The following is a 26991-nucleotide window of genomic DNA, read 5'->3' on the forward strand; positions in this document are numbered from 1 at the left end:
AGAGGACTACAGAGAACCACAGAGAACCACAGAGAACCACAGAGAACCACAGAGAACTACAGAGGACTACAGAGAGAACTACAGAGAACTACAGAGGACTACAGAGAACCACAGAGGACTACAGAGGACTACAGAGAACTACAGAGGACTACAGAGAACCACAGAGAACTACAGAGGACTACAGAGAACTACAGAGAGAACTACAGAGAACTACAGAGGACTACAGAGGACTACAGAGAACCACAGAGAACTACAGAGGACTACAGAGAACTACAGAGAGAACTACAGAGAACTACAGAGGACTACAGAGGATTACAGAGAACTACAGAGAACTACAGAGAACTACAGAGAACTACAGAGAACTACACAGACGTGGAAATGTTAGTTAGTACATTTAAAAGGTTTTTTAGATCTTGAGAAGTTTATTTTGTTATAAAGTCAAATACAATATTTTTCAGTTCCAAATACCTATTTAACAATATTCAACAATAGACTAAATGTTTATCTCTGTAGATCAACTCTGAAGTTGTAACACACATAAACTGAAGCTCAGTGTTGGTGAAATTACACTTGTTTTTCTTAATACATTTCAGTTTATGAGAACAAACGTTTTGTAATTTCTTTTAATTGATCCAGTAATTGTTTGAAAAACAGCGTAGGCTTTATAAAGCTATTTGTTTCTTATATTCTTCATTGTTTTATGTTTCACGTTATGTTCGGCCCGCGACCCAGCCTGAGCGTCCAAATTCGGCCCGCGGCCCAAATGAGTTTGACACCCCTGGTAAATAATGCTATTTACGACGTCGACTTCTCTGATCGCTCTCTGCGCATCACAAAAACACTCACAGTAGAGATCCGTCGGACCCTTGTGCTGTTTTTAAGTCGGAGGCAAGCTAGTTTTTATCCGTTTCCCCGTGGTAATACCCTCTGCTGCCAGTAGATGGAATGCAACTGAGAAAGCAAGGTGAAGTACCAAAGCGAAGGCCCTCAAAAGTATGTTTAAAGACCAGTAACATGACAAATAATGCAGAATATGTGTCATTTAAAAGCATTTCTTTTCTGGTATTTAGTGATTTCTGACACCAGTTGATTGATTTTTTTCTTTTTGGATGTAGATTGAGTGTCAGTTGGAGAGGAGAAGCGTGTGGTCGTGTTGTTGTCACTGTCCAGAATGTTGGTGCTGAACGGCGAAGCGTCTGCGAAGGCGTGAAGCAGCCAAGCACGACACTCAGAGCCACACACACCGCCAACACTGGTACACACAAACACAAACACAAACACAAACACAAACACAAACACAAACACAAACACAAACACAAACACAAACACACACACACACGTCAGGCTCGAACCGGGTCAGGTCTACGTTTCAAGAAGCACGGGCATGTTTTTCAAGGGCGAAACCGTCTGTTCTCAAAGCTCCAAACACAACTGACTTGTGAAAAAAACGCTGCTACGGTCGAAGAACAAAGATCAAACATCCAAAGAAACTGAATCATACAAACAGTAGAAAACCAGATAAATACTAACTCTCTTTTCATAAAACCCATTACGCTTTGGACGTGAAACTACATTTAGTCCATTTTGTCCACCATCTGATAAAACGGAGCTACTTGATATGTTGTACTTGAAAACACAACTGTAACACACTTATTTCCAGTCAAATCCATCATTCTGGGCCAGTTTATTCCTGTCAAATCATCTTTACAATTATAGGACTTTTATATGGATTCTGCCTGGACATTTTTGCTTTATTACAAGTCCCTAAAACTCCTTTGGTGAATCTATCTTCAGTCAAAACCAAACAGATTCACATTTTAGTGTCAATCGGCCGATCCCGATAGAAACCAGCTTCACTCATTCACATATCCAACAAAAACAATCTGAATTCCTCTGAGCAGAGCTTGAATCTACTTGAAATCAGAGTAAATCCGACATCAGAGTCCAAAACTGCAGCATCTGAGCTTCACAAAGGCTCCAGCCGATCGTTTGTGTTCCAGGAGGTTCCGGAGCAGCTTCAGTGTGAAATGTGTTTTCTTCACCGACTCAAACGCCGCTTTTCACGGTCAAACCATGAAAGAACCTCATCACGTCACATTACACACTCTCTGTAGACGTGGTCACAAATCAACAGCAAACTGATCTTCGTTTATGAATTACAAAATAAATAAGAACGTTGTTGTTGTTGTTTTATGGCGGTTGGCATCCGAGTGTTGCATTACCGCCAGACTTTATTCCTCAGACGTTTCGTAGTCCTCAAGAGGATGCCAGAGATAAAAGGAGCCTTCATTTGCATATCTTTACATGACATCACTGCATTCACGCTCTGTTGTGTCCTTTATGTCTCAGTTATGGCTAAAAGAATGGAACAAACTCTCCCACAAACAGGATTTATGAACCAAGGAACATAAGACGGTCTTTACACATAATGAATCACACACAAAAGCAACAGAAATGAGCTGCAATCGTTCCTTTTTGAGTTTTTGAGGATCACGTCTCAAAACAAAATCACACGTTTGGAAAGATTTCTGTTGGAAAAATGTTGATTATATTTCATTTTAGAAAGTGTGCGTTATTCACAGGGAAATACTGGCTGCTGGAGAAACTGTTTGTCGAAAGTCTCATCGCTATCGTGTGTTTCTGGACCCATTGATCATAAATACTGGACTGGGATCGACGAGGCTTTCAGAACAACGAAAGATAAGATCAACTTTATTTGTCCCACATTGGGGAAATTTCAGTGTTGACACAGATTAGGAACAGAAATATAATTGTAAAAACTTAGAAATAACTCTTATAATCTATGTACCGTATTTTCCGGACTATAAGTCGCACCTTTTTTCATGGTTTTGGTCTTATAACTCCGGAGCGATTTATGTGTGATATTATTAGCTTGTTATTTTCTCACTGACAACCACAAGAGGGCGCTTTAGGCTCTAAGCGACGCAGAAGAAGAATCTGCACTTCCTCTTCCTCTGGAGTTTGTGGAGTTGTTTAGAAGTGACACAGAGGAAGAAGAATTCAGTGGATTTAGTGATTTGGGGTAAAACTGATGCTTTGGTAAACTTGTTAGCATGTTCTTTATGCTATAGTTATCTGAATAACTGTTCATATGTTACGTTAACATACCAGACACTTACCACAGTTCTGTCTGTGCCTCATGTAGCTGAAGGTGTTAGCGTTAGCATACGTCATGTAGCTGAAGGTGTTAGCGTTAGCATACGTCATGTAGCTGAAGGTGTTAGCGTTAGCATACGTCATGTAGCTGAAGGTGTTAGCGTTAGCATACGTCATGTAGCTGAAGGTGTTAGCGTTAGCATACATCATGTAGCTGAAGGTGTTAGCGTTAGCATACGTACATGCAACTTATACTCCAGTGCGATATATGTTTTTTTCTTCTCTATTATTCATTTTTTGGCAGGTGCGACTTATACTCCGGAGTATACTCTGAACTTATAGTCCAGAAAATACGGTACCTGGGATGTAGGACTCCTGCGATGGAGATGATGAGTGGATACCTGTGGAGTGTAACTTTGTCTGCAGCGAAATGGAAAAAAGAAATGGGTGACTGGTCGTTTAAGAGTTAAAAAGTAGTAGATAAAATGAAGCTTCACAAAAGAAAAGTTCATTTTAAAGTGGTCCAAGGTTATTGCTCACTTACTTAATGCCGTCTGAGTAATTATTCAGCCCAGTGCGAGTTTTGCCATCACAGAGCGGTCTCATTTTGACCCTAAGAGCTGCTTTTACGACATATCTGTCCTGGGATTTTACTTTATTACATGAAGGAAATGACCCGATTCCTCTGCCCCGCGGTCCGAGCGGAGGAGCATGTTTTTTTAGCGATGGCATAAATGTATGAGAAAAGTGATGAATTTGTGATGACGAGACAGCGCGGCCGGTGCTTAAGTGCCGTCGCGACACTCGCTCCATGAATTATTTACAGCGGTTAAACTCTTTAAACTGCCACATGTCTTGGAAAAATAAGCTTCAGACGATTAAGATGATAAAGGTTGGGTACATTTTGCCTACTTGAGCATAACGGTATAATAAAGTTGTCAGAGCCCACGCTTTTAAGGCCCTTTAAAGATGATCGTTGAGTCAAGGGGACAACTGGTCCCTCCTTGTCTCCTCACATGTCCTTTCACACTGTATAAGCTTCTTCCTCATCGCAGCAGCAGCAACGACGCAACACCTTTGTACACCAGCAGGAGGCACTGGAAACTGAACTGTGCTTGTACGAAATGAGCTAAAAGCATGTGTTTGACCAACGTTATAATCAATAAACTGTGTCATGAGCACGTGCGGATCATTACAGCTTCTGGCCAAAGGAGGAGGAGCTTATGTTTAGAGTTATACAAGGTTAAATAAATGTAAGCTAACCGCAGCGCGGCAACTTGTCCTTAGGATGAACCAGTTGCTGACTCAAAAACAGAGCAATGTAGTTTATTCGATCCAATGCAGTGAAGAAAGCTGTAAAGAACGTTACATAGGTGAGACTAAACAGCCTCTGCACAAGAGGCTCTATCAGCACAGAAGAAATACAAGTCCAGGACCTCAGAGTGCCGTGCATCTCCATCTTGAAGCCTCTAATCACTCGTTTGAAGACGGTGAGGTGAAGGTTTTAAGCAGGAGAAAAGATGGTTTGAAAGAGGAGTCAAGGAAGCTATTTTTGTTAAAAAAGAAAGACCTTCTTTAAACAGAAATGGAGGGCTCAGATTTAATCTTCCTGGTATCTATAATGGTATACTGAACCCCTGGAAAGGTAGAGGACATTCAGATGCTAATCAGGTACTCAGGGTGGTTGAGCCAGGGTCTCACAAAGACAAAGAGGATTCTAATAGCCCATTAAGATTCTGAATAGGCTCGGTAGATACAAGGGGGGAGTTTCTGTTGAAACAAACAACTCTTTCTACTTCAGGAAGGCTCCGCCCAATGGGCGGGTCTTACCACAGAACAGTATTAATATCGGAGTTCTCGATCTAAATTCTTTTATTGACAATGACTCTTGGATGAGAGTCCAAACGTCTATTTTTTCAAACTGAGTCCAGATGACTACAACTGAAGCTTTTTCTACTATGGAACACGCCTGGACGAATGAGGGATTACACCGACACTGAGTTGAATAATATTTACATATCCCATGCATATGTCATGTATTGTTTAGCATGCCAATAACACACAGGCTCTTTCAGCTGTCCGTGTGAAACCTGAACAGCACAACTGCCTTTCCTGTTTCACTAGACATTCTACTTTAGCTGAATTTATCTAAATACACTTTTCTCTTGTCAGACAACAGTTTCAGAAAATCCATTTGGATCGAAATGGCTCTTCTGTTGGAGTAAGTGTGCAGGTTTGTCTTCTCTTTTTAGTGTTATTGTACCGTGTAACACATGAAAAGGCATATGTAATCCATCCATCTGAAATACCAGGCTGTAACTCTTCGAAATGTCCTCCTGATTTCATTTCTCAGCCCTGTCAGAGAGGACCTCCCTCTAGTGGGAGTGTTGGCCTGGTGGTTCTGCTTGACTGAAGACTCACCCCAGCCTGGACTTTTTGGCATAGATTTCTTCTGTGGGCCAGACTCAGGATTGTTTAAGGATGAAGAGGGCAAAGCATCTACCTGACATGATAAAGGGGAGGGTCTAAAGTCTAATGCAGCTTTACCCGTCATGTTGCCTTTAGTTTTGGACTTATAAAGGGAACTGCTGATAGTGCTAGGCTCATTCTTTGACTCTGACGGTTGAGAGAGATTAGTTCTTTTATAAAGTTCATCCTGTTCAGAACATTTACCAGGGGCCTCCTCGTTCTGATCTGAACAGGAAACAGACTCTGTGGTGGTGTTCGCCTGCTGTCTCTGTTTGTCTGAAGAAGACTTACCACAGCCTTTAAATAACTTCCACCGTGAACTCTTCGTCTTGGATCTCTGAGTATTTTTGTCATTTCTATCCTGTTCAGAAGAAAAAGCAAGAGTCTCCTTGTTTTCTTGGTGCACTGAAGAAGTGTTGAACATGAGTCTGAAGAAGGGACGGTCAGAGGTCTCATTCTTCTGATCTGAACAGGAAACAGACTCTGTGGTGGTGTTCGCCTGCTGTTTCTGCTTGTCTGAAAAAGACTTACCACGGCCTTTAAAGAAATTCCTCCGTGAACTCTTTGGCATGGATTTCTTCTGTATGCCAGACTCAGAACCTTTTAAGGATGAAGAGGATGAAGAATCATCCTCACATGATAAACGGGAGGATGTTATGTCTGATGCAGCTTTATCTGTCCCGTTCCCATTACTTTTGGACTTATAAAGGGAACTGCTGATAGTGCTAGGCTCATTCTTTGACTCTGACGGTTGAGAGAGATTAGTTCTTTTATCAAGTTCATCCTGCTCAGAACATTTACCAGGGGCCTCCTCGTTCTGATCTGAACAGGAAACAGACTCTGTGGTGGTGTTCGCCTGCTGTCTCTGTTTGTCTGAAGAAGACTTACCACAGCCTTTAAAGAAATTCCTCCGTGAACTCTTCGTCTTGGATCTCTGAGTATTTTTGTCATTTCTATCCTGTTCAGAAGAAAAAGCAAGAGTCTCCTTGTTTTCTTGGTGCACTGAAGAAGTGTTGAACATGAGTCTGAAGAAGGGACGGTCAAAGGTCTCATTGTTCTGATCTGAACAGGAAACAGACTCTGTGGTGGTGTTCGCCTGCTGTTTCTGCTTGTCTAAAAAAGACTTACTGTCGCCTTTAAAGTAATTCCATCGTAAACCCTTTGACATGGATTTCTTCTGTGTGCCAGGCAGAACAAAAGGTACTGGGAACGTACCTTGACACGCCACTGCGGCATGCATGTCTTTTTGGCTTTGAGTTGGCTCTTCAGATGTCTTAGTAGAAAAACTCACAAGAATGTTTCCAACTTCAGAATCTGCAGTTCACACTCACATTTCAAAATGGGCTCGATTTGCTGTTGAGTTGGCTTTAATGGCGGTTGGCAGCCAACTGCAAAGGTGTATTTACCTCCATCTACTTTATTCAGACTTTTTTGTTATTGTTGCTGTTGTTGTGTAGCTTTAAATGGTGGTTTGCAGCCAAATGAAAAAGGTGCATTTACCGCCACCTACTGTTGTTGTTGTTGTTGTTGTTGTTGTTGTCACTAATAGAACTTTGAAGTTGTTATGTGACATGATGATGTCACTTCATCATCAGGATGTCTTGATGATGAAGTGGCACCGTAAAACACGTAAGTAGAAAAAGAAGTCTAAGTGCAGTGGGTGGCGGTAACACCATCTTAGTGTAACACTTGGATACTAACCGCCATAAAACGCCAAAGAAGAATTGGCTATGACATCGAGGGACTTATTAAAATTGTATCCATAGGCTGGAAAAAACAAAGTTCAAGTAGTAAAGAAGGACGGATATGCCCGCGCTCTAACGGGTGAAGAGAAAGAATATTGAAAGATGGCTCAGTAGTGCCACCTCAAAAATCGATTAACATGGGGCCAATGGGAGCCCGAAGCCCCCCCCCCAAATATGACACTCACTTGAAAAAATACTTAAAGTGAGGATATGTAAAAAATTATATTATGACCCCGCCCTAAATCTTACAGGAAGTCGGGGATCAAACTGCTGACAAAAGAGCACCTCGTTGTACTTTTGGCATCTTCTTCTACAGTTTTCACTGAAAACACTTCAAATTTGGCCATGAGACACAAAACCCATGAGCAATAAAAGAAGTTGGATTTGAAGTGAATTTCAAACTAAATAGCAAGGTTTGGAAAGTTTCAAAAAAAAAAATTCTTTAACATTTTTTATTTATAAATATATATTATATATATAATATATATTATAAATGCAGCAGATCTGTAGGAAAATGGCTCTCCAGCTCTAATTTTCAAAATTAATAGAAAAATAAATTTTCAAGACTATTTATTGTAGACAACTGAAAAAATCAAGGGGTTCATTTGTGATGGGGCACAAAGTCACGTGACTCTAGCTTGAGTCCTTATTGGGGGAAAACAAATCCGAAAAAAAAGTTTCCATTATTATCTTTTGTAGAAAAAGCTTCAGTTGTAGTCATCTGGACTCAGTTTACAAAAATAGACGTTTCGACTCTCATCCAAGAGTCATTGTCAATAACAGAATTTAGGTCGAGAACTCCGATATTAATACTGTTCTGTGGTAAGACCCGCCCATTGGGAGGAGCCTTCCTGAAGTAGAAAGAGTTGTTTGTTTCAACAGAAACTCCCCCCTTGTATCTACCGAGCCTATTCAGAATCTTAATGGGCTATTAGAAACCTCTTTGTCTTTGTGAGACCCTGGCTCAACCACCCTGAGTACCTGATTAACATCTAAATGTCCTCTACCTTTCCAGGGGTTCAGTAACCCATTATAAATAACAGGAAGATTAAACCTTAGCCCTCCATTTCTGTTTAAAGAAGGTCTTTCTTTTTTAACAAAAATAGCTTCCTTAACTCCTCTTTCAAACCATCTTTTCTCCTGCTTAAAACCTTCACCTCACCGTCTTCAAACGAGTGATTAGAGGCTTCAAGATGGAGATGCACGGCACTCTGAGGTCCTGAACTTGTATTTCTTCTGTGCTGATAGAGCCTCTTGTGTAGAGGCTGTTTCGTCTCACCTATGTAACGTTCTTTACAACTTTCTTCACTGCATTGGATCGAATAAACTACATTGCTCTGTTTTTGAGTCGGCAACTTGTCCTTAGGGTGAACCAGTTTTTGTCTTAAAGTGTTTCCTGGTTTAAAATAAACAGGGACTTTGTGTTGTCTAAAAATTCTCTGCAGTTTTTCCGAGAGGCCAGACACATAAGGGATAGAGACACCCTTCCTTCTCTGTTCAGTTTCCCTTTTGTCCTGCTTCTTGGTTCTCTTCACTCTGTTGAGAGCCCAAGCGGGGTAACCACAGGCTGAGAGGGCATTTCGGACATGTTTTTCCTCTTTCTTCTTGCCCTCTGAGCTGGTGGGCACACCTTGAGCTCTGTGTTGTAAGGTTCTGATCACCCCCAGCTTGTGCTGTAGTGGGTGGGGGTGATCAGAACCTTACAACATGTATCACATGTTCACATGTATCACATGTATCACATGTGATACATGTGATACATGTGATACATGTATCACATGTATCACATGTATCACATGTTCACATATATCACATGTATCACATGTATCACATGTGATACATGTGATACATGTGATACATGTGATACATGTATCACATGTATCACATGTATCACATGTGATACATGTGATACATGTGATACATGTGATACATGTATCACATGTATCACATGTTTCACAGACGATAAAACCATTTCTGATTCTGACATTGTTTTACATCCACCAAAAGGCTGCAAATGAAATACTCGCTCCATCACCACAGGCAGGAACAGCCCCGGGTCACCATGGCGATAGAAATCACCCCTGTCAACGGAGACGGTCGCCCTGACGACCAGAGCTGCAGCACACAGATGCTACAATCGCTCACTTGCACCGCTTCATGTAATGAAATGTGTGAGTGTGTGTGTGTGTACAGTGTGTGTGTACAGTGTGTGTGTACAGTGTGTGTGTGTGTGTGTGTGTACAGTGTGTGTGTACAGTGTGTGTGTGTGTGTGTGTACAGTGTGTGTGTACAGTGTGTGTGTACAGTGTGTGTGTGTGAGTGCAATGTGTGTGTATGTACAGTGTGTGTGTGTGTGTGTGTGTGTACAGTGTGTGTGTGTGTGTGTATGTACAGTGTGTGTACAGTGTGTGTGTGTATGTACAGTGTGTGTGTGTGTGTGTATGTACAGTGTGCGTATGTACAGTGTGTGTGTGTGTACAGTGTGTGTGTGTGTGTGTTTGTATGTACAGTGTGTGTATGTACAGTGTGTGTGTGTGTACAGTGTGTGTGTGTATGTACAGTGTGTGTGTGTGTGCGCAGTGTGTGTGTGTACAGTGTGTGTGTGTGTGAGTGAGTGTGTGCGTATGTACAGTGTGTGTGTGTGTGTGTGTGTGTGTACAGTGTGTGTGTCTGTGTGTGTGTGTATGTACAGTGTGTGTGTGTGTGTGTGTGTGTACAGTGTGTGTGTACAGTGTGTATGTACAGTGTGTGTGTGTGTGTGTGTACAGTGTGTGTGTGTGTGTGTATGTACAGTGTGTGTGTGTGTATGTACAGTGTGCGTATGTACAGTGTGTGTGTGTGTACAGTGTGTGTGTGTGTGTGTTTGTATGTACAGTGTGTGTATGTACAGTGTGTGTGTGTGTACAGTGTGTGTGTGTATGTACAGTGTGTGTGTGTGTGTGTATGTACAGTGTGCGTATGTACAGTGTGTGTGTGTGTACAGTGTGTGTGTGTGTGTGTGTGTATGTACAGTGTGTGTATGTACAGTGTGTGTGTGTGTGTGTGCGCAGTGTGTGTGTGTACAGTGTGTGTGTGTGTGAGTGAGTGTGTGCGTATGTACAGTGTGTGTGTGTGTGTGTGTGTGTGTACAGTGTGTGTGTCTGTGTGTGTGTATGTACAGTGTGTGTGTGTGTGTGTGTGTATGTACAGTGTGTGTGTGTGTGTATGTACAGTGTGTGTGTGTGTGTGTTTATGTACAGTGTGTGTGTGTGTGTGAGTGTGTGTGTGTGTGTGTGTGTGTGTATGTACAGTGTGTGTGTGTGTGTGTGTGTGTATGTACAGTGTGTGTGTGTGTGTGTGTGTGGTAGAAAATGAATAAAAAATGAAAGGTCTTAGTATTGGCTTTCTTATCATTTAGTTAAATTTATGCAATATTCACAGGCGTTTAGTGAAACATTTTGTCCGATTTATTTGTTTGTCCCGTTGTGTTCGTGTGTCGTACCCGGCTGTCGGAGCTGGGGATCATGGAGTCCGTCATCCAGGAGCCGAAGCGGGACCCCGAGGCCCTCACGGTGATTGGGCTGCTCACCGTGGTCAGGCGCCCACATCCTGCAACACGAGAGAGAAAAGCGGTCACATGACAGGGAGTCACATGACAGGGAATCACATGACACATGACAGGGAGTCACATGACACATGACAGGGAGTCACATGACAGGGGGTCACATGACAGGGGGTCACATGACAGGGAGTCACATGACACATGACAGGGAGTCACATGACAGGGGGTCACATGACAGGGAGTCACATGACACATGACAGGGAGTCACATGACAGGGAGTCACATGACAGGGGGTCACATGACAGGGGGTCACATGACACATGACAGGGAGTCACATGACAGGGGGTCACATGACAGGGAGTCACATGACAGGGAGTCACGTGACAGGGAGTCACATGACACATGACAGGGAGTCACATGACAGGGAGTCACATGACAGGGAGTCACATGACAGGGGGTCACATGACAGGGAGTCACATGACACATGACAGGGAGTCACATGACAGGGAGTCACATGACAGGGATCACATGACAGGGGGTCACATGACAGGGGGTCACATGACAGGGATCACATGACAGGGGGTCACATGACAGGGATCACATGACAGGGGGTCACATGACAGGGAGTCACATGACGGAGTCACATGACAGGGGGTCACATGACAGGATCACATGACAGGGGGTCACATGACAGGGAGTCACATGACGGAGTCACATGACAGGGGGTCACATGACAGGGAGTCACATGACAGGGGGTCACATGACAGGGAGTCACATGACACATGACAAGCCCAAAAAAGTAAATTTTCAGAAAAGTGACACATGTCCCTCCCTCTCTCTCCCCCTTTTCAATAACTTTCTCTCTCGCCCCTCCCTTCCCCCTCCCCCGCTCTCTTCCAGTATCGCGCGCTGCATCTTAATAAATGTAATCTCCAATATGATCAAAAAGCAATTAACTGAAACAGCGAGCACATAAATCACCATCACGGCCTCTCGTCCTCCTCATTTCACTTTGATAAAACAAATTCCATTTTCACTCAATATTTAGTCCGAAGCCTTGTACCTCTGTCCCACTTGGGCCACCGTAGCCTCATGATGCATTACCCCCCCCGCCTTTCTTAAGTAGGTCATTCCGTGTTTGGGAAATCAGAGCAAAGTCAAGGTTTATAAACTCAAGACAAAAATGCGATGGAGATATGAATATTATTCATGATATAAGTCACGATGGCTATTTTTGTGCTCGGCTTTCTCACGCGCAGTGAGAGCGAAATGCAGTGGTGAAATACACGTAGGTCGCTACAGTCGCTGTGGCACAAACTCTGTGTTGCTTTTGTCTGTAGTTTCTAAAGTTGAAGAGTCTCGTTTCGGGCGGCTCTGATTGGCGGCTCTGATTGGCTGCTCTGATTGGCCGCTCTGATTGGCTGTTAGGTTTTTGAGTTTTGAACCAGAAAACCAATGTTTCTTTAAAGTCCTTTTCGGGTTGTCAAACGTGTCGGGAATTTAAAAAAAAAACAAAAAAATAGTGACATTAGATGAGTTTTGGCCCAGTGTTTGCTGGGTAATTTCCTAGAGTGATGTTATTAATTACAAACAGGAAGTGAAATTTTACATCTAAAACATTAGCTATTCTGGGATGATTTTTTTATTTGTTTTTGGCAAAACTCGGTTAAATGATCAAAAACATCTAATTTGCATAATATGTGTTCTTCAGATCCGCCTATTGAGACGGAGGGATAGTTTATAGACGTAAAGGGAATGTTTAGCCACGCCTGACCTCAGAGCGGCGGCGTGGCGCATGTGAACGTGGCGCTAACAGACGTTCGTACCCAGTTTGTTCATGCAGCCGTGGAGCCGTCGCTCCAGCTGCAGAACCCTCTGCTGCAGCTCCTCGTAGTCGTACGCTCCCACCTCGTCCTGGATGGAGGTGAGGAGCAGGGACAGGTTCTGCAGCTCGGACCTTAACGCGCCCAGGCTCTGCACGTCCACGCGGTACTGGTCCACCACGGCCAGCAGGGGGCGCAGCTGCGACATCTGCCCCTGCAGCTCCTGCACAGAGAGAGAGCAGCGTGAGGAACAATCATGCTAGTCAATAATGTTCATTTGTAGCCTTAGTTAGTTATTTAGGCAAATCAAGTTTATTTGTAGAGCAAAATTCAAAGTGCTTCACAACAGGAAAAAAATGCATTAAAATCACAAAGACATGAATTTCTATTCATTAAATTTAACAGTTTTGCTGACGTGAATCATACATTTTGTCCGTGCTTAGTGATCCAGATGTAAAACCAGATCTATTAGCCCACACTGGCCCACACTGGCCCACACTGGCAGACACTCCAGACACTCTTTCCCATATTTATTTGATGTTGCCATGGTGACAGGCGTCTCCGGGATGGGCACATCGCTTTTAGATTGATTCTGTCCCATGTGTGAGCGTCCCCAGACGTCAGCGCGCTATCTGCCTCTGCCACGTCTGTGCTGAGACTCTCTTAGAGTTAAACTGTCTCTTGACCAGTGGGTCACTCCTCCAGTTTGTGGGTCACTCCTCCAGTTTGTGGGTCACTCCTCCAGTTTGGGGGTCACTCCTCAGTTTGGGGGTCACTCCTCAGTTTGGGGGTCACTCCTCCAGTTTGGGGGTCACTCGTCCTCGCTCGGATGACCACGGGCACCACTTTGGCCTTCACCTTCCACTTCTCCAGCTCTTCAGCCCTTTCTCCAGTTCCTCGTGTTCTTTTGTGTGTAACACATTAAACAGTCACTATTCGTTCTGTACTCTGTATCACAGGTCACATCTCTTGTCTGATTTTTGTCATTCATACTTCGTTTTACATCGTCTGATTCTTGCTGTAACTTATCATTTTTCGAGTTCCGTCATCAACTTTGTGGTTTTCCCCGTCTCTGAAGCTCGTTACTAACCGCGCCGTCTAAAGCGTCCAGTTCACATTCAAAGTTATATGTATGTAAATGCGCGTCGATTTCTACGTTTTAGCGGCGCAATTCCTGCGTCAAAAGTGTTCAACGCCGAGATGTTCAGCTTTGTCCAACTTTCTGACTTGGATGCGGCGCAGCAGCCAATCAGAGCTGACGCTCCAGTGATGTGCTACACGACCCGGAAAAAGACCCAAAACAAACCCCGCAAAACAAAACAAAATCCTTTAGACTCAGATCTTGGAGCAAATAATGATATTGACTAAACTCAGCTCAGCTCTGAAGTATCTGCAGGTCCAACCAAAGCCCATTAAACTCCATTTACACCACGATTTACACACAGCACAACTCCTCCACTGCGCATGTGCAGACGCCTCGACTCCACCGAGCGTGTGCAGACGCCTCGACTCCACCGAGCGTGTGCAGACGCCTCGACTCCACCGAGCGCGTGCAGACGCCTCGACTCCACCGAGCGCGTGCAGACGCCTCGACTCCACCGAGCGCGTGCAGACGCCTCGACTCCACCGAGCGCGTGCAGACGCCTCGACTCCACCGAGCGCGTGCAGACGCCTCGACTCCACCGAGCGCGTGCAGACGCCTCGACTCCACCGAGCGCGTGCAGACGCCTCGACTCCACCGAGCGCGTGCAGACGCCTCGACTCCATCGAGCGTGTGCAGACGCCTCGGACGCATGTCTGCTCTGAGTGTATTTTACAGACGTGAGTCCGGGGCGTCTGTCTTCAAATGTCCAGGCGTTTAACTTCTGCGTCGGGCGTGAATTTGACGCCGCGGTGTGTACGTAGCTTTAGAGTGTCAGAATGCTGGCGATTGCTGACATCAGCGTAATGGCGTAACATCATCGCCACGGTAACTGTACAGAATATGGCCAGGATTACGCAGTCACTCACAATGGCCTCTCGCCATTGCACAGCGTCTAGTTTCCTGATATTGCCATCACTTGGTGTTGCCACGTCAACCACAGCCGTTTTTCTCTGTTTATCCACCACCACAATGTCTGTCAAACCAAAATGTAAAATATTGTGGAGAAAATCCTGTTTATAGTCATTACTAAAACAACACATATTTCATAAACCTCAGCTAACACCGCCCCTGCAGACTCCGCCCCTGCAGATGAAGCCCCTGCAGACTCCACCTCTGCAGACTCCGCCCCTGCAGACTCCGCCCCTGCAGACTCCGCCCCTGCAGACTCCGCCCCTGCAGATGGAGCCCCTGCAGATGGAGCCCCTGCAGATGGAGCCCCTGCAGATGGAGCCCCTGCAGATGGAGCCCCTGCAGACTCCGCCCTTGCAGATGGAGCCCCTGTAGACTCCACCCCTGCAGACTCTGCCCTTGCAGACTCCGCCCCTGCAGACTCCGCCCCCGGCCTTAACCTGTTTTTCCTCTGTAAAGTGTGAAATGAAAGTCACGTCCGTCAGGAAGAAGTCGAGTCTTCTATAAAAGCTGAACTCTCTCCAGCACTTGGGAATCACATGCATTTTTCAGTGTCTTCTACCGGGAGGTGTGTGTCCAGTATGAGAGCCGGAGGAGGGCCGGAGGAGGGCCCCCAGGGCCCCCAACATCTGTCCAACTCTCTATCTATCTAACTATCTCACCACTTTCCCCTTGGCCTCGCCCGCTGCTTAACGTCTCCTCAGGGTTAGAGACGAACGCAATGTTTATCCTCATCCAAGCGAGAAAAAAGACCGTGGAAAAAGGTTAATGGGGCAGGTTAAGAACAGGTTGTGGGGCAGGTTGCGGGATAGGTTGCGGGGCAGGTTGCGGGGCAGGTTGCGGGATAGGTTGCGGGGCAGGTTGCGGGGCAGGTTGCGGGGCAGGTTGCGGGATAGGTTGCGGGGCAGGTTGCGGGGCAGGTTGCGGGATAGGTTACGGGATAGGTTGCGGGGCAGGTTGCGGAGCAGGTTGCGGGGCCGGTTGCGGGGCCGGTTGCGGAGCAGGTTGCGGAGCAGGTTGCGGGTCAGGTTGCGGGGCAGGTTGCGGGGCAGGTTGCGGGGCAGGTTGCGGGGCAGGTTGCGAGGCAGGTTGCGGGGCAGGTTGCGGGATAGGTTGCGGGGCAGGTTGAGGGGCAGGTTGCAGGATAGGTTGCGGAGCAGGTTGCGGGATAGGTTGCGGGGCAGGTTGCGGGGCAGGTTGTGGAGCAGGTTGCGGGGCAGGTTGCGGAGCAGGTTGCAGGATAGGTTGCGGAGCAGGTTGCGGGATAGGTTGCGGGGCAGGTTGCGGGACAGGTTGCGGGATAGGTTGCGGGGCAGGTCGGAGTCAGTTCTTCTGATGAATTCTGAGCACGTTTCACAATTTTCAGCGAGAAATCGAAGTTTCTCCTTATAATTATTGATAAACCCACAACAAATGCCTCGCGCATGAATATTCATGAGGCAGAAAGGCTCGGAGGCACAACAGCGTGAACAAACCAGCGCTCCCAAGTGGAGTTGAAAGGCAGCGCGCCGGGGGTGAGCGCAGGGTAACGCGGAGCCGAACGCTACATGTGCATCTTCCATAGTGTCACGTTTAATTATAGATTTACGATTCTATGATGTTTATTTCCCTTTTCTCCTGTTCTGTCCTCTCAAACGCCCGAGTGCAGTTTGAACACCTCCATTGTGCAATTATCCGACGATTATCCGACGGAACCGGGTCAAGAAACTCATCGTTTTAGTGAAAACCCTCATCGCGTTCACAGAGAAGACGTGTTTTTAATGAGTTTGTTTCATGTGGATCCAGCGGAGAGATGTTGGCCACAAACCAGGCCAAAACATCTGCATTCTCACAGTTAAACAACAACAGTCACTGAATTGCCTCCTCTTTTCTCTTCTTTTTCTTTTCCAGGCTACACTTTAAATCAATCAACGTTTATTTATAGAAGCAGCACACGGAGCGTCACAGGATACAAGCAAAAACAGTGCAGAACAATAGTGGCACAAACCAGGACCCTCTGTAGTCCTGGCGATTGAGGCTGAATGTCCCCCCCTCTCTCAACCCCTCAGTCACTGCATCGCTCTCTTTAGCAGACTCTATGGCGCCTCGTTCGCAGAGTCGTTGGGACACGTTCCCCTCGCCGCGAGTCCCGTGAAGCCCTTTGTGTGCTCGAGGAGCGTCTGTGCTTTTCGCCGACCGCTTCGACAACAGTTTGATTTTCTCTTGTTCGGCCGCCGACGCTTCGACCATTCAGCTTCAAGCGTTTGTCGTGTTCGACCTTTTCACGTTAGCGGGCCCCTGCCAGCTCGCCATCCTCGGCGTGAGCAGCCATTTTTATGAAGGGGGGAAAACTACGATGGAAATTCATGCGCAACTTCACTCATCAAATATAATGAATGTCAAAATGAGCAGGAAAAGCACACGATGTTGGAATTGTACAGATCCATATTCCACTCGCCTGAAGTCTTTTGGTCGCGTTATGTGGTGGATGTGTGAAGCGTATCCACAGTAACCATCATGAGGACTCAGGTTGCTGACGTTAGCATCTGCAGCTAATGTGGCACTGTTTAGTTTGCGTACGAATGCCGGTGGAAGTGTTTAAAACGTACTGGATTAACTACGGTGGTAAGTCCTACTTCAGTGGCTAAAGAGCACTTTTCTTACTTTTGTGGGTCTTTTGTCTCGCATTGGCCAAAAGTATAACACCACACAGCATCAGTTTTACAATCACCATCCGTCAGTATTTGGGACTCTTCTCCAGTGCTTCCCTTTGGTCTGATGTTCTCCCCTTTGCCCAGAAGAGCATCGTACAAGAGTTCTGTTGTAGTCGCTGAACATAACGGTCTCTCTGGGAGCCAGAAGCCGGTCTCAGGTTTGGTCTTCACAAATCTGACCCCCACCAGGACTGACTGGGTGGATTACTGTCTGTTTGGCCAGGAGAAAACCCTGCGGTTTGCCTGTGGACGTGCCGTTTTTAAACAGATCTCCGTGCAGGGCCCGTAGGCTCCTAAACCCTGCCGTGACTGCCAGGCCCTCACGCTCTGATATCCAGGCCGGGGGAAAGGTGGATGTTGACTGTATGTGGCATGTGGGAGAGCTTAGATCGACGTAACAGAGCCTCTGTAACCATGAAATCTATTGCTGAAAAATGGCGTTGTTATGGTACTCATCTGTTTCTCCAAATGAACTTATTTTTTCTTCTAAATGTGAACTATTTGTTGCAGAAAAGTGTGAGAAGTGTTATGTCTGGCCGCCGAGAACAGCATCATTACCCCGCAGCGGAGAGTTGTTCTGGGGCCTGGACCGACTGTGGCCCCCAGAGGGACATTAGGCTCCAGCGATCCAGAGCACCAGATTTATGACCAGAGCGCATCATAAGTCTCTACGTGAACTGCAGCTGAGGTCAATCACCGGAAAAGAGAAGAGGGAAATCCATTTGACACTTTGGACTGGCCTCAAAGGGCCTGTTTCCGAAAATGTTTCAAAATGAACCGCTCGCTTTGCTCTCCGGATGGAAATGAATTTATCTGTATTTACTGCTCGCCGCCGTGCGCCCCAAGTGTCCCAGTGGTGAGCGGTAAATACTTTGTGGAGCATACGAGGTGCACGGATCACTTCTTTTTGTCATTTGTCATCTGTTGCCTTTGTTTGGGTTTTTTTATGTACAGAACACAAAAGGAACACAGAACTAGACACACAGAGATAACAAACAAACTATAAAACTCGTCCTCCACATGTGGCCTGGCATAATTCTAACCAATTTGTCATTTTTCAATCAAACTTAGTCTGAACGTGATCTTTGAATGTCCGTTATAACGTCGGTCCAGTTCTCAATCGTTGGTTCGGTTTGTATCATCCAGTTCTCAGTGATGGGTTTTTTCCCATGTCCCAGAATGTGTCCATTTACTGTGTCCATGGCCGGTGTCTCTAGGCCCAGAAACACAGGTTTGAAATCGGGTGGGACGGTCTGCAGCGCTTTATTGATCTCAGTCCAATATCTTCGAGGACAGTCCCAGACACCATGGACACGATGGACCTGCTCGGCATCCACAGTTTCTCCAGCAGTTGCCTTCTTTGATCGTTCCCACTTCCACCAGGATCTACAGCGACACGTAATACGAGCGTGTCAATTCACACCAGAGACTTCAGAGCCACCCGTCCTCCGTCTTCCGCTCGTCCCCCCGTCCGTTCCCCGCCTCACCAGCCTTTCGCGCCATAGTCCATCTTCGAGACGCCGTCCAGTCCCTCGTCGGCCTCGGTCGCCATCACACCGTTCTGACCAAAAGAGTGCGTTCATCCGTCGCTCGGCCGTTCTCATTACGTCCGGTGACACGATGGATTGACCGACCGTGAGTTTTTGCCACATGGTTATTATCTCGCGGCGCCTTCAAGGGTTCGATGTAATATTTACCTTGAGTGCTTTTTCTAGAGGAGAGTTTCACACAATGTGCCTCGTGAGGCCGTCGTTTATGTCATTTATTTGTAGAATTTACGATAAAACAGCCTGAAAAACGTTTCTTTATTGTCGATTGTTGGGAGCATCTTTATTGGGGAGCTGTTTCTCAATCTGCCGGCCTCGCCCCAAACTCCTCTTGGACTTTGAGGCTCATGCGCCGGTGTTTTCTTTGGTTTGTGGACATTTGCTGGGAAGGGTGTGGACTTTGAAGTGTACGCCCTTGTCTTAGTTTGGCCAACTGAAAGACAGAAAAAGCTCCTCTGATTGGTGACTGTCCATCTTTTCTCACGCAGATACAAAAAAACGATGTAAGCAGACAACAGACGTGGATAGAGCACCGTCGCTTCAGAATAATGTTACTTATGCCAAGAAAATTACTCAAATAAGAGAATTTGGGGAAACTACTACGAGAGTAAGAGACCGTACACTATATTCGGAGGGAAAGTATGCAAACTGCTTAGAGAAGAACAGAATTGCAACCCGACTCATGTCATTTTTATAATTCTCTCTAGTTTGGAGGTTGAATGAATGGACTTTGAGAGCAGGTGGTGCTGGAGGGACAGCGGAGTGGAGCTCTTCAACCCAAAACTAACTCTAAAAAGGCCATGTTTATTTAGAAAACATCGTGTCCTCCTTGAGAACGAAATGTCTCCATAGAGTCTGTCGTTCAACATATTCTGAAACACATTGATTTAATTAGTTGTTGTATAACTTTAAAGTCGTCCTGTGGGATATTTCAGGCGAAGAAAACGATCTCCCTGGAGACAGCAAGATGCAGTGAGTTTCCATGAGTCCAGAGTCTGAGCTTGTGAGCAAAATGACGTCGACATAATATGTTTTCTTAATAAATAAACAGCTAAATCTGACCAGAATTATTCCTGTGACACATGAGGCCGATCTCAGTGATTCACAAACAGCTGAACGCGGACCGGACCGTTTTGGAAGCACCTGTGCAGTGGCTCTTTAGTCTCACTATGTGGCTCTCACTATGTGGCTCTTTAGTGTCACTATGTGGCTCTTTAGTCTCACTATGTGGCTCTTTTGTCTCACTATGTGGCTCTTTAGTCTCACTATGTGGCTCTCTAGTCTCACTATGTGGCTCTTTAGTCTCACTATGTGGCTCTCTTTAGTCTCACTATGTGGCTCTTTAGTCTCACTATGTGGCTCTCACTATGTGGCTCTTTAGTCTCACTATGTGGCTCTTTAGTCTCACTATGTGGCTCTTTAGTCTCACTATGTGGCTCTTTAGTCTCACTATGTGGCTCTCTTTAGTCTCACTAAGTGGCTCTCTTTAGTCTCACTATGTGGCTCTCTTTAGTCTCACTATGTGGCTCTTTAGTCTCACTATGTGGCTCTCTTTAGTCTCACTAAGTGGCTCTCTTTAGTCTCACTATGTGGCTCTTTAGTCTCACTATGTGGCTCTCTTTAGTCTCACTAAGTGGCTCTCTTTAGTCTCACTATGTGGCTCTCACTATGTGGCTCTTTAGTCTCACTATGTGGCTCTCTTTAGTCTCACTATGTGGCTCTCACTATGTGGCTCTTTAGTCTCACTATGTGGCTCTTTAGTCTCACTATGTGGCTCTTTAGTCTCACTATGTGGCTCTCTTTAGTCTCACTATGTGGCTCTCTTTAGTCTCACTATGTGGCTCTCTTTAGTCTCACTATGTGGCTCTCTTTAGTCTCACTATGTGGCTCTCTTTAGTCTCACTATGTGGCTCTTTAGTCTCACTATGTGGCTCTTTAGTCTCACTATGTGGCTCTCTTTAGTCTCACTATGCTTTGCAGTTTTTCAGACAGTCCCGAGACATAAGATACAAATAAAAGAAGCAGAATGTAGCGTTTGAAATGTCTTCTTTGTGCATAGGGCTCCTGCCTCGGAGTCTTGAGCACCGCTGCTCACATCGATCAGCTCGTTTGCATGAGTCGATGAGTGTAATGAACAAACACAGGGTCAGAACACGCGCGCTCAGGTCTGTGTGTGCGGCGTGCAGAGGCGGGAAGGCCACACGGGTTGAATCAGCTAAAAATCTGTCCTGGAATCTCCAAGTCTCTTCAACTGATTAACATTTGTGAAGATTTAGAGATTTAGAGTGAGCGTTACTTTCCAGAGACTAGAACAAGCTGCAGAACTAACAAACGCTGCTCTCACTTTGTTTTCTGGGATCTTTTCTACCAAATGTGATCCAAAAACTGCCTCCATGTTTGTTTTCTGTCCATTTTTGCTCCGAGTTCTAACTGGCTTGGAGCTCCCCCTGGTGGTTATTTATCTATTTACCAGAAAACAGCCTTGACATTAGAAAAGGTCTGAAGTATAAATGAAACAGAGCTGTTCGCGTACGAGTGCCTTGCCGAAGGACAGACCCGGCGCGTGAACCCTCACCCTCGGAGGGGGAGGAGCCGTTCTGGGGGGGGGAGTACCTGCAGGTTCTTGGGCGTGACCGTCCGAGGGTTGTCCACGTAGGAGTGCAGCCTCCCGTCCACGCCCCTCAGCAGAGGTTCCGAGTCCCTGACGTACTGGAGGTCTCTGGAGGTCCTGAGGTCCACCACCTCCAGGGACTGGCTCACGTTCTGCACCTGAGGACGTAAACAAACATGGAGGACGTTCAGACTAAAGGGTTAGAGCCCATGATGTTTGTTCTTTTAACTGATACTGATATTGTTTACTGTGGACTGTATTGTTGTTGTGGACATGAACCAATATGTGACAATCTCTGAAGGTGTCATTTATGTCTCTCTCTGGAGTCTAACGAGGGTCTGGGCTCAAATCCTCGCCTGATTTTATCCTTTTTATTTTTTTCTGCTCATTAGACTTCACCTTCTGAGAAACTTTAGTGGGGTCACATGCCTGTTGGTAAAGTTATAGGAGAAATAAAAGTCACAATCACAAAAATAAAAGCAGAAAATATGAAATGTAGAATTGCCATAAAATACAAACTTGAATAAACAACCCATGAATAAAACACAGAAATCCGAACGTTCAGTGTTTTTTATCACCAAGTTTGATTTTATTGGAATCTCTTCGCAAGTAATTTCCACCATATACATGTATTTGTATGTTTAAGTGGTCAGTATATTACACACAATGCTAGTTATTATGCCTTTTTCAGATGAGCATTTTTCATGATTTGATTGTATTTCGGGCCATTTTGCCTCTAGATCCCATTTTCACCCTCGGACCAGTGAGTCATCTGGTCACATGACAGCAGGCCGCGCTCTGATTGGCCAAGGACAAGAAAAACAGCACAAAACTCAAGGCTCACGAAAACACAAAGCAAGTTGGATTCTTTATGTGTTAGAGCGCCCCCTTGCTGCCAGCGCTCAGAATGAACCATGAACAAATAAACAAAAGAAGCCATTAGACAACGTGACTGAGCCATGCGTTTGACCGCTGATGGTTCATGGGCTCAGAGAATAGGACCTCGCAAACAGGACGACTGAAACTGAACTTTGACAAAGGAACAATACAACAACGTTTAAAAGACAACGATTCACGCGCTCAATCGGACGACGTTTCTCTGAGCGATTGACGCGATTGCAGACGTGTCGGTCAGTTCAAGGGAGGCTAGCGCTGGAAACGAGGGTAAAAAAACCATGTCCGGTACGGTGCGGCCGCTTGGTAGTCGCGGCTCGTCTTCGGTGGCACAACGGCTCTCTGTCCCGGTAATCAGAGACGACTTTTCATCGCAGACGGACGGTTGTGAAGCACGTAACGTTGCAAGAAACACAAATGTTCAAATAATGTCATGTTCTCGACATAAATCTTTTGTCACTTGTAGATTTACTCACAGTGTGAAGAGAAACAATACTTTTACTCAAGAGTCTGTTACAATGGACAATATATTATTAGGCCCGAGCGCCACAAGCTGGCGAGAGGCCAATTAGTCCTGTAAGGCCGTGCGAAGCACGGCTGCGAAAGTGCGAACGTAGTGCACGAAGCGCTCGCCCACTTCCAAACACTCACTAACGCACTCCTCCGCTCACGCACGCCCCGTGCAAACTAATTAGTAGTAGGAAAATGGAACATTACCGATGTAAACCCGGCCTAAATTTGCTTATTGACAATGACTCTTGGATGAGAGTCGAAACGTCTAGCTTTTTCTAAACTGAGTCCAGATGAAACAACTGAACCTTTTTCTATAAAAACATGTAATGCAAAAATTGAAAAATTAAAACATTATTACTGAATAGAGGACCAAAAACACAAAGTGGGCGGAGCCCACTCAAAATTAACAAATTTACCCGTCAGTGACCAGGGACCCACACCTTGAGACAGGAAAGCCTCAGCGCTTTCCGAAAATGTATAGTTTATGATATTTGAAAAATGGGAAACATTGTTTTCGCATCAGAATATTATTCTTTCTTCTTCTTCTTCTCGGGACAAACCTCCCTATTTTTCACCCAGTGAACATTGACAAAAAGTCAAACAAATTTGCACACCTCAAAATCGTGCCTCACTACGTTGTTGCCATCTTCCTTTTCTAAAATTTAAAAAATTGGCGCATCAGCGCCCCCAAATGTACCAAAAAATGCATTGAGAGATAGGAAATGGCCAAAAAATCAGATGGTAGAATCATAAAATATGGCGCAGAGGTAGATGGTGACAAGAGAAGTAAAAAATATTATTACGGCAACGCCGTCCACCCAACCAAATGTTGGCCATATTGGATCAAAATTTGCTAAGCATGACTCGGGAGTTTTTCCAAAACTCTTTGCCCTAAACCTACTTGAGGTGAAATAAATTTATTTGGCGTGACCCCTACAGATTTTATATGGAGGTTAAATGTTTAGTTTTGCAAAAAATGTTACGAATTTTGGTACAAAATTCAATTTTGGCATCCCAATCAAAAAAGTCAATGAGACCCATGTCATAATTGTTACGGCTTTGCCCATGTTATTCCAATGGGGAAATCGCCAGATCTCTGAAATGTGAACATACTGACACTTTATACTTTTATGAACTCCTCCAAGGGCTTTAGCCCTGTTAATGTGAAATTTGGTGAGACTCATCTTCAGGGTTGGACCATCAAAAGTTATCAACATTTTTATTCTAAGAGTCATGATCTCTGTGCGGCAAAGCCGCACATTTTGCCAAGAATTGAAAATGAAATTGCTTTTTGAATGGGGACCACAAAATTTTGTTCTCCCAAAATGTATCAAATTTTGCACAAAATTCTATTTTGGCATGCCAGTAAAAAGCCCAAAACACCCATGTCATATTTGTCACGGTGTAGCCGTAGCGATGACCGAAACCTCCCATGTTATTCCAATGGGGAAATTGCCAGATCTCTGAAATTTGAAAATGCTGACATGGCACAATTTTATTTTGAATTCTTGGCAATTTTTTGCCAAGATTCAAAATAAAATGGCTTTTTGATGGTAAAACAAAGGGGAGAAGATGTGACAGCGTCACGGATTCAGCAGTAGATGTAATACAAGGACAATTGGGGTGTGTTAGTGCCCCCTCCTCTTGCGGCTATATTTATTATATATTGTTATTATATTAAAGTGGATGTCAAAGAATGGGCTCTGAAAACGACTCTGAGAGGTTTGGATGCTCCTGTTTGTAAAATCAGCTCATATTTACTGATTGAAAGTGGGAACACACGGTGCCATATGTGTGTGTGTGTGTGTGTGTGTGGGCCGGGCCCCGCTGTGAGGAGCCCGGCCCCTCCTGCTCACAGGAAGCACCTCCATGCGTGTGTTTGTTTGTTTGTTTGTTTACAGCTCACACGCAGGCGGAGCCATCATCACCTGCTGCTGTTCACGTAAATGAGCCGAGAAGTTTTATGCAAATACTTTTTATGGATGATTACAATTTGCATAATCTGTCTTGAGATAAACAATTTACTGCATTTGTGACTCGACACAGAGAATATCACTCTCATTTCAGAACTGTGGGGAGAATATGCTGTGGTTTATTGCCGGGAGGAATAAATTCAATAAGCATTAAATTGCATTTTTAATCATTTAAAAACTACTCCTTTGTTGTATATTTTTAGCCCTTGTGTCCCAGGACGTCTGGCCTTAAGGGCCCTGGACCCCTGAGGTGGGACACGCCTTTGTATCAAACACAGACTATCAATACATCAGTTCTACCACAAGGCTTTTCATTAGCATTACAGTATATTTTAATATTTTTATCATTATTATTATTTTTTAATATATATATATATGAAGATATGATTTCTTCAGAACCAACGTGTTTTTTGTTCTGTTTCTGACATTATGTAACTCATTCTAGTTTTTAAAAAATACATTATTTGGAAAGTAAATTAAAGTGATAATACCAAACTAAAGCATTTTAAGGCATCAGGTGTAATCTGACTGTAAATACTACACAAGTCCCTGCAGGTCTGTGGGGGCCTGCACCGAGGGGCGAATCTGAGCCCTGCCATAAGGTCTGTTCTGTGCCATAATGCTGAGGGCCATGCGCACTGAGGGGCCGCGTGCACGGAGGGGCCGCGTGCACTGCTGTGGTTCTGACGCATAAAGGCTTATTGTTTACTTTAATGTACCACAGTCGTCATGTAAATGTAGCTCACAATATGAAGAGGATGAAGAGGATGAAGAGGATGAAGAGGATGAAGAGGATGAAGAGGATGAAGAGCCAAGAGGGATTTAAACCAAACTCTGGACTTTGTAAACAGTTGTTACCCTTTTAGGCCTGAGGCAGTGCATTTAGCAAAGAAGCCCCGCCTCCAGAACCTGACTCATGCCAGATAAGAAGCCCCGCCTCCAGAACCTGACTCATGCCAGATAAGAAGCCCCGCCTCCAGAACCTGACTCATGCCAGATAAGAAGCCCCGCCTCCAGAACCTGACTCATGCCAGATAAGAAGCCCCGCCTCCAGAACCTGACTCATGCCAGATAAGAAGCCCCGCCTCCAGAACCTGACTCATGCCAGATAAGAAGCCCCGCCTCCAGAACCTGACTCATGCCAGATAAGAAGCCCCGCCTCCAGAACCTGACTCATGCCAGATAAGAAGCCCCGCCTCCAGAACCTGACTCATGCCAGATAAGAAGCCCCGCCTCCAGAACCTGACTCATGCCAGATAAGAAGCCCCGCCTCCAGAACCTGACTCATGCCAGATAAGAAGCCCCGCCTCCAGAACCTGACTCATGCCAGATAAGAAGCCCCGCCTCCAGAACCTGACTCATGCCAGATAAGAAGCCCCGCCTCCAGAACCTGACTGGTTGATGCAGCTCTCTGAACTGAGCTCCACGTTGGTCATGGCTGAGAGCGATGAGGACGCAGCGTGACAGCAGCACAAAAGCACATGTTTAAAAAACAAAACAAATGTCCGGGTTACATCCAACAACCTGAATATTATGCAAATAGACACGCCCCCTAATCCCGTCACCAGTCAGAGTGTTACAGCGCCCCCTGTGGCCCTCCTCAGAGTGTTACGGCGCCCCCTGTGGCCCTCCTCAGAGTGTTACGGCGCCCCCTGTGGCCCTCCTCAGAGTGTTACGGCGCCCCCTGTGGCCCTCCTCAGAGTGTTACGGCGCCCCCTGTGGCCCTCCTCAGAGTGTTACTGACAGGCACAGACCCCGTCAGAGCTAGATCTGCTCCAAAGCACATCAAAACAAACAGGAGCCAAAGGAGACGGGCCCCCAGTCTAGTCCTGGTCTAGTCCTGGTCTAGTCCTGGTCTAGTCCTCGTCTAGTCCTGGTCTAGTCCTGGTTTAGTCCTAGTTTAGTCCTGGTTTAGTCCTGGTCGAGTCCTGGTTTAGTCCTGGTTTAGTCCTGGTCGAGTCCTGGTTTAGTCCTGGTTTAGTCCTGGTTTAGTCCTGGTTTAGTACTGGTTT

The 26991-nt window shown here is 45.5% G+C and overlaps 1 protein-coding gene across 1 annotated transcript in view; it reads right to left on the bottom strand.

The window, feature by feature from the left end:
- The window catches only part of LOC140378081 (noelin-2-like), a 51573-nt gene that overhangs the window by 12589 nt on the left and 11993 nt on the right, over nucleotides 1–26991 (bottom strand). The window contains exons 3-5 of the mRNA XM_072463718.1: nucleotides 21602–21757; nucleotides 12699–12918; nucleotides 10813–10919 (exon numbers count right to left, since the gene is read on the bottom strand). Coding sequence (XP_072319819.1) covers nucleotides 10813–10919; nucleotides 12699–12918; nucleotides 21602–21757 — 483 coding nt within the window. The remainder of the gene's footprint in view (nucleotides 1–10812; nucleotides 10920–12698; nucleotides 12919–21601; nucleotides 21758–26991) is intronic.

Source organism: Eucyclogobius newberryi, unplaced genomic scaffold (genome assembly GCF_026437365.1).
Source record: "Eucyclogobius newberryi isolate DKJ021-1_F unplaced genomic scaffold, fEucNew1.0.hap1 SCAF_4, whole genome shotgun sequence".
NCBI lineage: Eukaryota > Metazoa > Chordata > Actinopteri > Gobiiformes > Gobiidae > Eucyclogobius > Eucyclogobius newberryi.